The 12,626-nt window shown below is 37.2% G+C and overlaps 1 protein-coding gene across 3 annotated transcripts in view; it reads left to right on the forward strand.

Annotated features, from left to right (window-relative positions):
• The window catches only part of LOC306853150 (fibroblast growth factor 13-like), a 109,168-nt gene that overhangs the window by 70,234 nt on the left and 26,308 nt on the right, over positions 1 to 12,626 (forward strand). For 2 of the 3 annotated variants that reach the window (XM_079390350.1, XM_079390349.1), the window contains exon 4: positions 10,927 to 11,037. In XM_079390350.1, coding sequence (XP_079246476.1) covers positions 10,927 to 11,037 — 111 coding nt within the window. Of the gene's footprint in view, positions 1 to 8,443; positions 9,104 to 10,926; positions 11,038 to 12,626 lie in introns of those variants that run through there. The other variant, XM_079390351.1, reaches the window with a different exon arrangement.

A 12,626-nucleotide genomic window follows, 5' to 3' on the forward strand; every position in this document is an offset into this window, starting at 1 on the left:
TAATTTGTGGTTGCATGACGTTATACTTCTTGAAAATGTACTCACCCTCAGTCCCTCCAAGATGTAGCTGAGTTTGTTTTTTTCATTGGAACAGATTTAGAGATTTAGCATTACATCACTTGCTCACCGATAGATCCTCTGCAGTGAATGGGTGCCGTCAGAATGAGAGTTCAAACAGCTGATAAAAACATCACCATAATCCACAAGTAATCCACAATACTCCAATCCATCAAGTGAAAAACTGCATGTTTGCCACAAACAAATACATCAAGACCTTTTTAACTTCAAATTGCGGTTTCCGACTAAAATACAAGTCCTCTATTCATAATATTGCTCTTTCTAGTGAAAAAGTCATGACAGCAGGGGATGGACTTTTTCACTGGAAGTGATTTGAAGTTAAAAATGCCTTATTGATGGATTTGTTTCTTACAAACATGCAGCTTTTCATAAGATGTTAATTGATGGACTGGAGTCACGTTGTGGAATATTGTGTTTTTATCATCTGTTTGGACTCTCATTCTGACGGCACCCATTCACTGCAGAGGATCCATTGGTGAGCAAGTGATGCAATGCAAAATTTCTCCAAAACTGTTCTGATGAAGAAACAAACTCATCTACTTGTTAGATGGCCTGAGTGTAAGTAAATTTTCAGCAAAGTTTGATTTTGGGTCAATTATTTCTTTAATTTTGCAAATATTTTTATTTTTTAATTTAATTTTTTTGCTGAAGCTAATAGCACACTCTGGCTTTAAAAGCACATCTTTTCGCATGACCCACATGTCAGCTGATGATTTCAAGTACTTGTCAGAATGACTCCTTTATCTGTTCTGACCTCACTCAATTAAAGTGTCCTCACACTGAAGTGGCCAGAGCAGACACTGCTGCATCTGTAATTACCTTCCTTACTACTTCCTTACTATTGATGCATACACTTTATTCCTTTGAGTCGGGACACACAGTAGCTGTACACAGCGTTTTTCCGAGAGCGCTGGAGATGAGTCTCTGAACTGAATTTTCCTTCAAGCTAAATGGGAGACCCTGGAGGCCCAGAATGAAATTAGCCATAGTTGTGTACTTGATTGTTGCAGAATAGCCATCCGTCTGGTTTGTGATGGACTCTTGCTCACCCCTGCTAATGCAGCTGATGGTCTAATGAGGACACAACAGCCTGATAATTGGGGCAGTGTTGACTTTATGATGTATGTAACTGCTCAACCCTGTTATTTTTCTCACTCTGATGCTCCTCTCCTACATAGCGCTACAGACTGTTTGTGCTGTTTTGTGTAAGGATTTAAGTGCAAATATATAATTAAATATTAAAATTACAATAATGATCTGGTTGGGGTCATGGACTAGTTTAAAAACATACTTCACATTCAAGTATAACATTTAAGCTTAATCTTAAAAAAATTTATTATTTATCATGCTTCAAACATCCTTCATGAAAAAACATTACATTATCTCAGAGATCTCACATATATACATATGTGTGTGTGTGTGATTGTGTTTATGTTTGTGTTTGTGTTTGTGTGTAAACACTGCCGGGATCAGGTTGGGATCAGTAAGATTTTTAATGTTTTTTAAAGAAGTTTCTTATGGTCATCAAGGCTGTATCTATTTGATCAAAAATACACAGAATTAATAAATTATAGAAATAAATAAATAATAAATAAATGCTGTTTAAATGCTTTTAAACTTTTTATTCATGAGAGAATCAAAGAAAAAGTATCACAGGTTCCCAAAAAATATTAAGCAGCAGAACAGTTTCAACACTGATAATAAATCAACATATTAGAATGATTTCTGAAAGATCATGTGACACTGAAGGCTGAAGTAATGGATGATGAAAATTCAGCGTTGCGTTACAAAAATAAATAATATTTTAAAGTAAATTAAATTAGGAAACCAATATTAGAAATTGCAATAATATTTCACATTATTACTGTTTTTCTGTGTCTTTGATCAAATATATACAGCCTGGATGAGCATAAGAGACTATTTGTGTGTGTGTGTGTGTGTGTGTGTGTGTGTGTGTGTGTGTATGCATACATACATATATATATATAATATATATATATATATACACACACGCACGCACACACACACACACAGTATATACATACATACATACAAATTTTCACACATTCATACTTTTTTCCCTTTTAAATTTATTCATTCATTCATTTATTATTTTTAGTTATCTGTTTTTTGCAAGGAAGTATTACATTGATTAAAATGACAGTGAAGACATTTATAATGTTACAAGAGATCTCTGTATTTATTTTGATAATTATAAGAAATGTTTATTGAGCACCAAATCAGAATATTGGAATGGTTTCTGAAAGATTATGAGACAGTGAAGACAGGAGTAAATTTAGCTTTGCCATCAAAAGAATAAATTCCATTTTAAAATATATTAAAATATAAAACAGTCATTTGTAATAGTAATAATATTTCAAAGTATTTCTATTTTTACTGTATTTTTGATCAAATAAATGCAGCATTGATGAGCATAAGATGTCAAAAACAATTAAAAATCTTCTTTTTAGAAATAAAATACATGTATAGATCCTGAACATAAAAAACTCCAAATCAATTTCAGCAGAACATGGAGGTTAATTTATTTAGACTGGTGGAATTTTTTTTTCTTTTCTTTTTTTTTTTATCACAGTCTCATCTTATTTATGCTTTTTGCTGCTCTTTCTTATTTTCTGTCACTCACAATCTCTGCATTCATCTTCTCCTTATTATAACCTTGGATGATGACAAATTTGCCCCATCCCTCTCATTCTGTTGCACCCACCCTATTATTTCATTTTCCCAATCTCTCTCTTTCACCTCTTTCAATTACACTTTATTTTATTTCTCACCATCTAACACTTATTACATCAGCGGCTCAAAGCACACCGCATGTGACGGGTAACCTGGTTGTGGACATGATTTGAAAATCCCATTTTGCTGTTTAAGAGAGTGTGTGAAGAGAAAGAGAAAAAAGGGGGAATGGGGGGCAGTAGAGGGATGAGGATGATATTTCCCTTCCCCCATCTACTACTACACACACACACACATACTGTGATATAGACACTGTCTCCATGACAACGCCTGCCATTGCCACAGCACTAGTGGCCAGTGCTTACCCTCCTGTTTTAGCAGCAGTAAGATGCTGTGAACCCTCATGGGCTCCTGGGCCACATTAGGACAACACATATTTCATTTTCACTCTTTTTTCTTTCCCCACCATTTTTAGCTTAATCTCTGATCGTTTCACTTGCTGTTTTAAAGGTAAAACATGACACTAAATTGATCATCTGTGTCTGTGATCACCTTTTGAATACTCACAGTAACCTATAATCATTGACACAACTGAAAAATGAATGCGTTTTAAATATTACACACCTTCTACCTTCCACTGAGGTTAGAAAATAAGATGCAGAGGTCAAAAGGCTCTTTGTTTTCTGTAGCTGCCTATGCATCTCAAAGTCTGTTAACAACAGCTCCATCTAGTGGCCACTGAATGCGCTCACAGCCATGATGTCTGCGCATCTTTGAGGGATGATGTCATTCTTTCTGGCTGTGCTTGGTGAAGAGAAGGCTGTATGTTGCTGATATCTGAGCGTTCCCAGGCGTTGAGAGAGGATCAGTATGGCCATCTGTGTGCCTGTGTGTGTCAGCAGGAACTGGCACAATTATCAGTGTATGTGTGTCAACTGTAATAGCGCAGTGAATGTAATAAAACAGGTGCTCTATTGTGACCCTTTCCTCGTCTGCAAGGCATTTGCTGTATATTATGAGTCCGTTTTTGTGAACCCTCTGATGTGCCTTTGTATGAAACGTTTCTGCAGTTCAAACAAGCAGAACAAACAGTGAACACTGCTGGTTTGCACTTCTTTAGTGGGGGGAGGTTCGTGAATTTTGAACCACCTGAGGATGTTGTAAAACCAGCATAGGTATTGTAAAGGTAGCTGATGCTCTGTGTATATTGTCTGTTAGTAGTTAGTGGATAGCACATTAATTGTGCAGCAGTGTCTTTCATCAAAGCTCCTATAATCCATAATCATAATCATCAAGCTGTTTGCGCCTTCTGATCAGCCGTGGCTTAATCTGTGCCTTTTGTCTTCACTTTGTGGTTGATGTTAAATAGCAATTTCTTTTCTATCGTTTTATGTTTGTAATCGATCTTCAAGAACCTGAAATGCCAAACAAATGAATTTGTTGCTTGATCTATGTCATTAGTGTTAAATGACCCTCTGCACCATTTATCATACAGCTCAAACTACAACTCCAAAAATATTGTAAGATCAATAACAAGTGACATTGACTCATGAATAAGAGAATAACTGAAGTCATGAAGTCATGAATAATTCTATATTTGTTTGTCCTTGTCAGCGTAGTTTCTTATAGAGTGCTGCAGCAATGACGTATTTTTGTAAAGCAACTGAGACGTTTGCATCACCCTAGTTCCCTTGACAAAAACTAATAGATTTTTTTTGCATTTGCATCATTTTAAATTATTGCAGGAAATAAGCTCTGTGACCAACAAAACTTACATTTGTACGTTTAGTTTATCATAATATCATAATATCTTCACAGATAAACAGTTTTTATGATCTTTCTAATTACAATCAGAAGTAAAAAGCTAAATATAGACTATAAGGTTTAAACGAACTACACAACAGTTGCATGACCTAAGCGTCACCACCATTAAGCACCTGACATTAAGAGCACGGTCATTAACAGAGTGAGGTTGTAAAAGTGGACTAGTGTTTAACGTGTTGGCATTTAATATCTCTTACCTCGGTAATCTTGTTTAACCACTTGTTAGTGACTGCCTTTTTCATGACAAGTATAAGTGAAAATATCTTGAGCTTAACCACAAACCATATTTCAGGCATTTAGCAAAAAGCCCATTGGCTTCAGGTTTCTGAAACTGGAAATGCTAAAATGCAAAGCCATTGTCAGGTTTTGGCCCCACAAAAATTTGTGTAGCACTTTTTTTTCTTTCAATCTATGTTGTAAAAAAAGAGGTCATTTTGACCTGAAGAGTAAAGTAAGAGTAGTTCTATAAATATGCAAATAACTGGATTAAATTATTAAATAGGTAATTGTAATTTATCTTATATTAATCTATCTTAAATATCATTAAGAGTTAGGTATTAACAGTTACATAATGTATCAGACAAGCATAAGTGGCTTTATGAAGTAATGGATGCACTGCACAGCTTCATAAATATGATTTGCTTTCGCCATCTAGTGGACAAACCTTTAATAAACACTTTTGAGGCAGTGATCCACGTTGGGGGGGCGTTAACCATAATGGTGTGTGTCAGTAGATGCAATAAAGTGAACTTGTCTTACTGGGAGTGAATGTTATTTACTATAGTAAGTGTCTGATGCTGTAGATCCCTCCCACCGAATCCTTAGTTTAAAGAATATCATCTGATTGTTGTGGAAAAGCATTTTGTGTTCATCTGAACAGTGGATCTCTTGTTACATTTCACAATGTTTTTATATCCTTACTTTTGCATTTACCTTTGTTATAACAGACACTGATGCCTTTATTAATACACTTGAAATTAAGGTGCAGTTGAAGGTCAGAAACGATTGTTTATTATTGTTTATAGAGAATAACCTGAGATCTGCCTCGTTTAACATGTTCTACTTCAGTCATAAACATATTTATTGTGACTGTTATATTGAGCTGTTTTGTGACATTCAGTGGCTGATTATTTTGCTCAATCAGTCTAACTACATTAATTTGCGCATGCTTATAAATATGCAAACCTCGGGTGGTTTAAATCTTCAGACTGCTATTAATGGAATGGAATTGATATTAAAGTTCATCCTGCTATTTCAGTATTTCAAATAGTTTTGTCAAGATTGTGAAAGTTTACTGGACTACCGGCAGCTTTTACAGATGTTTTTATTAAAAGAATTGTGTTGAATCTCTTTTTATCTGGATGCTTAGATCACTGTTAAATCTGTCAGACAGAAGAAAAGCACAGCTAATTTTTGCCATATATCTGCAGATGCTCGTTGATGCTTCTGAGTGGAGAATGGAAGGTCTGGTATAACTGGTTTACGCGATGCATTAAAGGATCACTTTACAGCCGTTTCTTTGTAACGTGAGAGGAACGAAAGCTCTGCTCTAGTAGGAAGTACAATATTCGATTTTCTCCCTGCAATTTTGACCCACAGCACTGCAGTTTAGTGAACACACGCCCTGTGTTTGCCGGATCAACAGCGCTTCCCAATGAATCTTTAATGACCGCTTTAGAAGTCGTAATGGCTAGTCACTAATGTCCATTAATGATTTCTGACTGCAGCTGGCCCCGCCTTGATGGCCTCTCGACTGTTCCATTAGGATTTCTTTTAGTATGGTTAAAACTTTGAAAACATCCTCCTGCTTGCAGTGAATCACCACTGTCTTCCTGCTTTGTTCTTTCCACTATTTCATAGCTAAATATGACATTTCCTCTCAGAAAATCAACATCGGGTAAGGTTTTTCTTCACTTTTTTGGTTCTAAGGTATTTGTAGAATTGTATAGTCAGTATTGAAAATGATTCACTGTTTATTACTTTTAGAGGGCTTTATTGGTTTCAGGTTCAAGTTATGTCTATTTTGTCTACATCTTCTCTGGGATGTCAGTTTGTGGAGCTGTCCGAGGTGCTGAACTGCAGATAAAGCTGCGTTTTGTCCTAATGTTTCATTAGTCTTCTTTCTTTATGGCATATTTATTTGACTAATTCACTCTTCGTTCTCAGTTTTATTTGTCTGTGTTAATCCTATATTGTATTATTAGTTTATTAGCAGCGTGTATTTATAAAGATTACAGGTTTTAATTTTAAGAACATTTCTCATAATATTTACCCTAATTAAATATTAAAATCTATTTTTTTATGTGGACTGAATCATATTTGCGCACCTCAGAGAATCCACAGTTATTTAACTCAACTAAAAATGCCTGTTATTGACATGAGAAGGGCTGAAAGTATTTTCTAGCATTTTATTTTCAGAGTAACTTTGCATTACTTAATCAAAATAATATTATTTGATGTTTTTCTTCCGTTCAAACGTGTTGTTGAGTCGTATTGCGTCTTATAATGTGATTGGACAGTAGATGGCGCTGTTGGTGAGCATATATAACTGATGATCAGGGCAGGAGTCTGAAAGGTTGAGATCGATAATAGTTGCTGAGGATGTTGAGTGTAAGGCGTCCTACGTGATTTTATTTGATTTGGACTTTTCTTAATGTTTCCAGTAATGCAGGTAATGCGATTTTTGTACATCTCGAATGGAAGCAATGTTACAACAGTATTTTATTTATTATTTATTATGCAAATATGAATATGCATATTAATGCATGTTATTATGAGTGGGCCAGAAGACAACTGTGCTTTTGCCACGCACGCAGGAAACTCACTGCCATGGCAACCAACACTCCTCCAATCAGGACATCGCAAATCTGTTGTTTCCACGCGATCCGTTTTGTTTGGGAAAGAAATATAACACATGCCTGGCACATTATGTTCGACTGTGTAACTGTCTTGAAACATTATAAAGCTTCAAGTGCAGCTGTCACATTTGTGTGTGTCACCGTCTCCCCGCGAGTCTCTAACGGGACACTGGCGCTCTTTACCCAGCTCGCTGTTCACACTGAATGAATCTCAGATATTCAGGATCTAGTTTTTACGACTAATCTTTACGCACTTCAGTACAACATAAAAATACTGTTTTGTTGTTCCTCACTCTTCGTGCACCACCCCAGAACGGCTCTGTAGAAGGAAACGTTCGCGAACTAGCGATGTTCGAATCGTCCAAGTTTGATCATTTCAGTGAATCGATTGAATCGATTGAATCGGTCACAGCGATGTTCGGTTAACCACTGGTCCATTGAACCAAGACACGCCCTCTTTCGGACGTGTTAGATGCGCAGCTAGAATAACATATTAACACAAATATATTAATATATGCCTCGGGAATTTAATCGAATAACACTAATATAGTATAGCATTTTAATATCAATGGGATTACGGCCTAGTTTCTGATGAGTGAAGAAAATTTGTAGTTTAGATTAATTCATTTGTGTTTACTCTTGCAAAATGGTGCTAATAAAACCTACTGGAAATGTTTACATTTAACAAAAACTAAATTTCTATTTAATACATAATTTCGTTTTAACGATAAACACCCGCACTGATATAACTTTAATTACGCCATGACGTAAAATAATTTCTGAATCATTGGAACCGGTTCTTTGAAATGAGCTGCTCGAAAGAACCGATTCGCAGAAATACCTTCAGCAATTGTAATTCATATACCCGAAAAAAACTGATTTGTCCTCACGTTGAATGGTTTACTTTTCTGTCGCTCATGTTGTAGTCGTCTGTTTCTACATTACAAAGGGATTCAGACGATTAAGTGAACTCTCGCTCACACACACCCACACACAAAGCGCGCGCCCCAGAGTGAGTCGCGCTCGCTAACAGGTGTTTCTCTCACATGGCTCTGCTGTGACTGACTGCTTTGTGGGATGCTCGGTGTCTGGAGGAACATCTTCTCTGTTATTACTCGAAATAGCCAGATAGTGACATTATCTGGAGACGGATGCGGTAAGACTGCAGCCAACTGAATGTAGAGCCGTTTGAGGACTTTATCTCTGAAGAAAATGAGCTTTGGAGAAATGCGCGTACTGTCTCCTACATAACTGCGTTTTGTGTTAAAGCTGTTTTAGTTTACAACTCATTTCCGCCGATCTGTCATTCTCATTAACGAACGATGGCGGTGACTGGTGTATGAATACCTGGATGGGAGCTATTCAGTGAAGATTTCCCAAAATAAATCGTGTCGTGGAGGAGGTGGGGAAACGGATTGTCTCCTCTTAAAGTTTTGGGTGTCGCACCGTCAAACTGGCCATGGCTGCGGCGATCGCCAGCTCTCTTATTCGGCAGAAGAGGCAGGCGAGGGAGCGTGAGAAATCAAACGCCTGCCGCTGCGTGAGCAGTCCGAACAAAACCAAAGGACCATGCGAGAAACCCAGTCGACTCAGTGTCTTCTCCAGAGTCAAGCTTTTCAGCTCCAAAAAGCGCAGGAGGAGGCGACCAGGTCTGATGTTACTATTATAATATGGCTATTATATGTGTAACAGCACCTCTGTCATTATCAATGCATTTGTGTCTGTACTTTTAAAAATAATGGATTTTAAAACGTTGCATTTTTAAAAAGTAGGCTACTTGCCATTCCTATAAAGCAGGGCACTTTCAAAAGTCGCCTGAATGTACTTTCACACTTTAGAGTGAGATCTCATTCAAGCTCAGATACACGAACTTACTGAACTTTTCAGGCATTTTGACCAAATCATTTGTAAGGGGAAAGACAGAATTGTGTACAACTTTTTTTATTCTGCAGATTTTGTGTTGCAATGATGTTGATACTGATTCAGTGTCAGCTCTCTAGTGTGTTTCAACCCTTCAGAGACACAGGGACAATAGAAAGCTAACTAAGCAGGTTATTGTTTGGCACATGTTTGGACAACAGCTATCTAGCAAGATGGATGAGTCTCTGGTGATTTTAGTCTCACAATCTGGACCATATGGATATTCTGCAGCAAAATCTGCTGTTACCCTTTTGAATGATTTTTTGTTTTTTTAACTACTATTCCCTTACAGAAAGTGACTTCAAGTCGAATGATTAAGTAACAATTCATGATTGATATTATGATGATCTGAGTGTGGTCAGACTTTGTGTGGATGATAGTTTACAACTCCGTCCATAAGTAGCAAGACAGATCACATTCTGCTCAGAAAGCAGTAGAAATTTTCTTTAATTGTGAATTACATTCTATCTATCTATCTATCTATCTATCTATCTATCTATCTATCTATCTATCTATCTATCTATCTATCTATCCCACACACATATTCAGCACACAACTGTTTACTTACAAGCTTGTCATAGTCCCAATTACCTTGCCTCCCTCCCCAGACAGCATCTTACATAACCCTTATGTGACACCTAAGCAGAATTGTGGAAGTTTGTGTTTGTAGAGTGGCAGTTGTTTGCAGCAGTGATCCGGTCTTTATTAAACAGTCTCATGCCTAACAATCTTGTTTACAGATGCACATGGACCAACATGCGCATGAACATAAGCATATTTAAATATCCAAGTTTAATAAGTTGAGAAGTGATGCCTTTCGAAATGAAATTTAGTATGTTCATTCAGACATTTATCCAACCAGTTGTAATGCACCGCACTATAGTATGTGTATTGTAATGCATTTTGGTTTATTCTGGATTTACATCTAATAAGCTTATATTAAATATTACAATTCTCTTTGTATTCTCATGACTGAAATTTAGGGATATTTGCAATTTAAATAGTTTAAATTATATATAAATAGTTTTAATTACCGGTAACCTAATATCCACATTTTTTTAATCTCCTATGATTAATGAAAGTTAATCAGTGTTAATAGCATGATCCACTGACTCTCTAAGCCTTATTAACTGCAGATCTGGTGATGCAATCTGGTATTTTGCACAGGAGAGCTGTGTCCTGTATAGTTGTGCTTCTTAGTTCCAGTCATGCAGATCAGACCCAAGTAAGGTGTTACAGCTCTCTGCGTCTACATATTCACATGAATTCTTATCATGCCCAGAAGATTGCAGTTTCCTTGCAAATTGCAGCTCTCACCAATTTTCTGTGTGGTGGCTCTGGGGACTATTCCCACATGTGGATTTTTTTTGTTCCTGTTCTTCTGTCACTGTGGTCTGACCTCTTGTTTGTAATGCAGACTCAAATCTGTAGACCATGGAAAGCTCTTCCTAAGCCAGGAGCTTTAAAGCCCCTGACACTTTCACTGTGGCAATGCCTGTTTAACCTTGTCTTTTTCTCATTCTCTCTCTCTCTACCCTCTGTCTCTTTGCAGAGCCCCAGCTGAAGGGGATCGTAACGAAGCTGTACAGTCGACAGGGCTTTCATTTGCAGCTCCAAGCAGATGGAACCATTGATGGCACTAAAGAGGAGGACAGTGGTTTCAGTAAGTCAGCTGACCTCTTTTAGAATATGTTCTCAAATTTTCACCTGTCAAGACACAAGTTCCGAGTTAAAAACAAGGAAGTACTAGATTAATACACTGATACAGTTGCCCCTAAAAATATATGGACACTTTGATGTATGAATGTTTTGTGTTGTATAACAAAACATTGAGTGGTGTTCAATTTAAGAAATATACACTCTAAAAAATGCTGGGTTAAATACCCAACCTTCTGGGTCAAAACAACCTAATTGCTGGATTTGTCCCAAACATGTTTTTAGGCCTCACATGATTCAGCAATAAATATACAGTTTATAATAAAGAATAAAAAAGTATTTGGATACTTTATGCTTGCCAAACATTAGTGGAACATGCCCATAGTTACTCAACTAGGACAGTGAAGGGAACTGACTGTATACTTTCCTTAAAAATCTCCTCAAGACCAGCCGGTAAAAAGCAATTGCAAAAATGCCTTAGAACAGTGAAGTTAGTTCTAGTCTTGCATCATTTGCAGATGCCACTTGGTTTTATATGTTGCATCTAATGCGATGACATCCAGACAGTTTTAAGTCGACTTCAGTGTCCAAATGCTTTTTCTGGGACACTGTATGTCTACTCACATTTCAGTGACAGCTGCTGTTGTTATTGTTTCCTTGGCAGCTGTACTGCTCCTTCAGACTGCATTTCTGTCTCATACTGGCACTTAAAGACAGCTTAAGCTTTGCTTTTCACTTTTTAATACCTTTACGCCGTGTTCACACTTTGCGTCATTTTTGACTAGAAAAAGTTGACAAGAGCGTTTTTTTAATGAAAAACAAAGCTGGCAGCGTCTGTTACAAATAGCAGCCGAGAGCGTCTTTTGTTGCCATAGCAACAGCTGCAACAGTAGCCTAGCGCTGTGTACTGCAGAAATGTCAAGAAAGAGTAAAAAGTTGGCTCTTGCGTTGACTTTTGAAGTTAACGGGAAAGAAAATGTCGATTCACAACAACGTTTGTGGGTGCACGACATTATACGAGGAAGAAACCAATATGGTGCTTACAACAATTTAGTCCAGGAGCTCCGGTTGGATGATGCACGGTTTGCGGCACCTTCTCCATTTTTCTTCTTGTTGTTATGGAAACGACAGATCTTGCTACTCGCTTGTCATTGGTCAGCTGTCAAAAAGGCGCTTGACGTAGGGCGTTTTTTTCAGAAAAGTTGAACTTTTTTCAACTCGAAAAAACGCTCTGAGCTGCAGAAAAAGACGCCGGCGGTGGCATTTTAAAAATTATAATGTAAAACAGACGCCGGCAGCTTTGAAAATGACGCCAAGTGTGAACACGGCCTTACTGTTCCTTTATTGGTCACAAGAGTCAAGAGGCTCAGTTCTGTATTAACCTGAAATGGAAAATGTAGCCAGAGCGTTCACTGTTTTTCAGAATACAATTCTTTAGAGAACACAGTCAGTGTAGCTGGAAACCCCAAGTACAAGAGACACATTTTTAGGCAGATGTCCATAGTGCCTAAAAAACAACTTTTTTGTCCCTTACGACCAAAGATGATTTTGTGTCATTTGAAGTCATTTTGCCGGGCACCTGCGAGTGTGAATTAT

The sequence above is a fragment of the Barbus barbus genome (genome assembly GCF_936440315.1).
Source record: "Barbus barbus genome assembly, chromosome: 33".
NCBI lineage: Eukaryota > Metazoa > Chordata > Actinopteri > Cypriniformes > Cyprinidae > Barbus > Barbus barbus.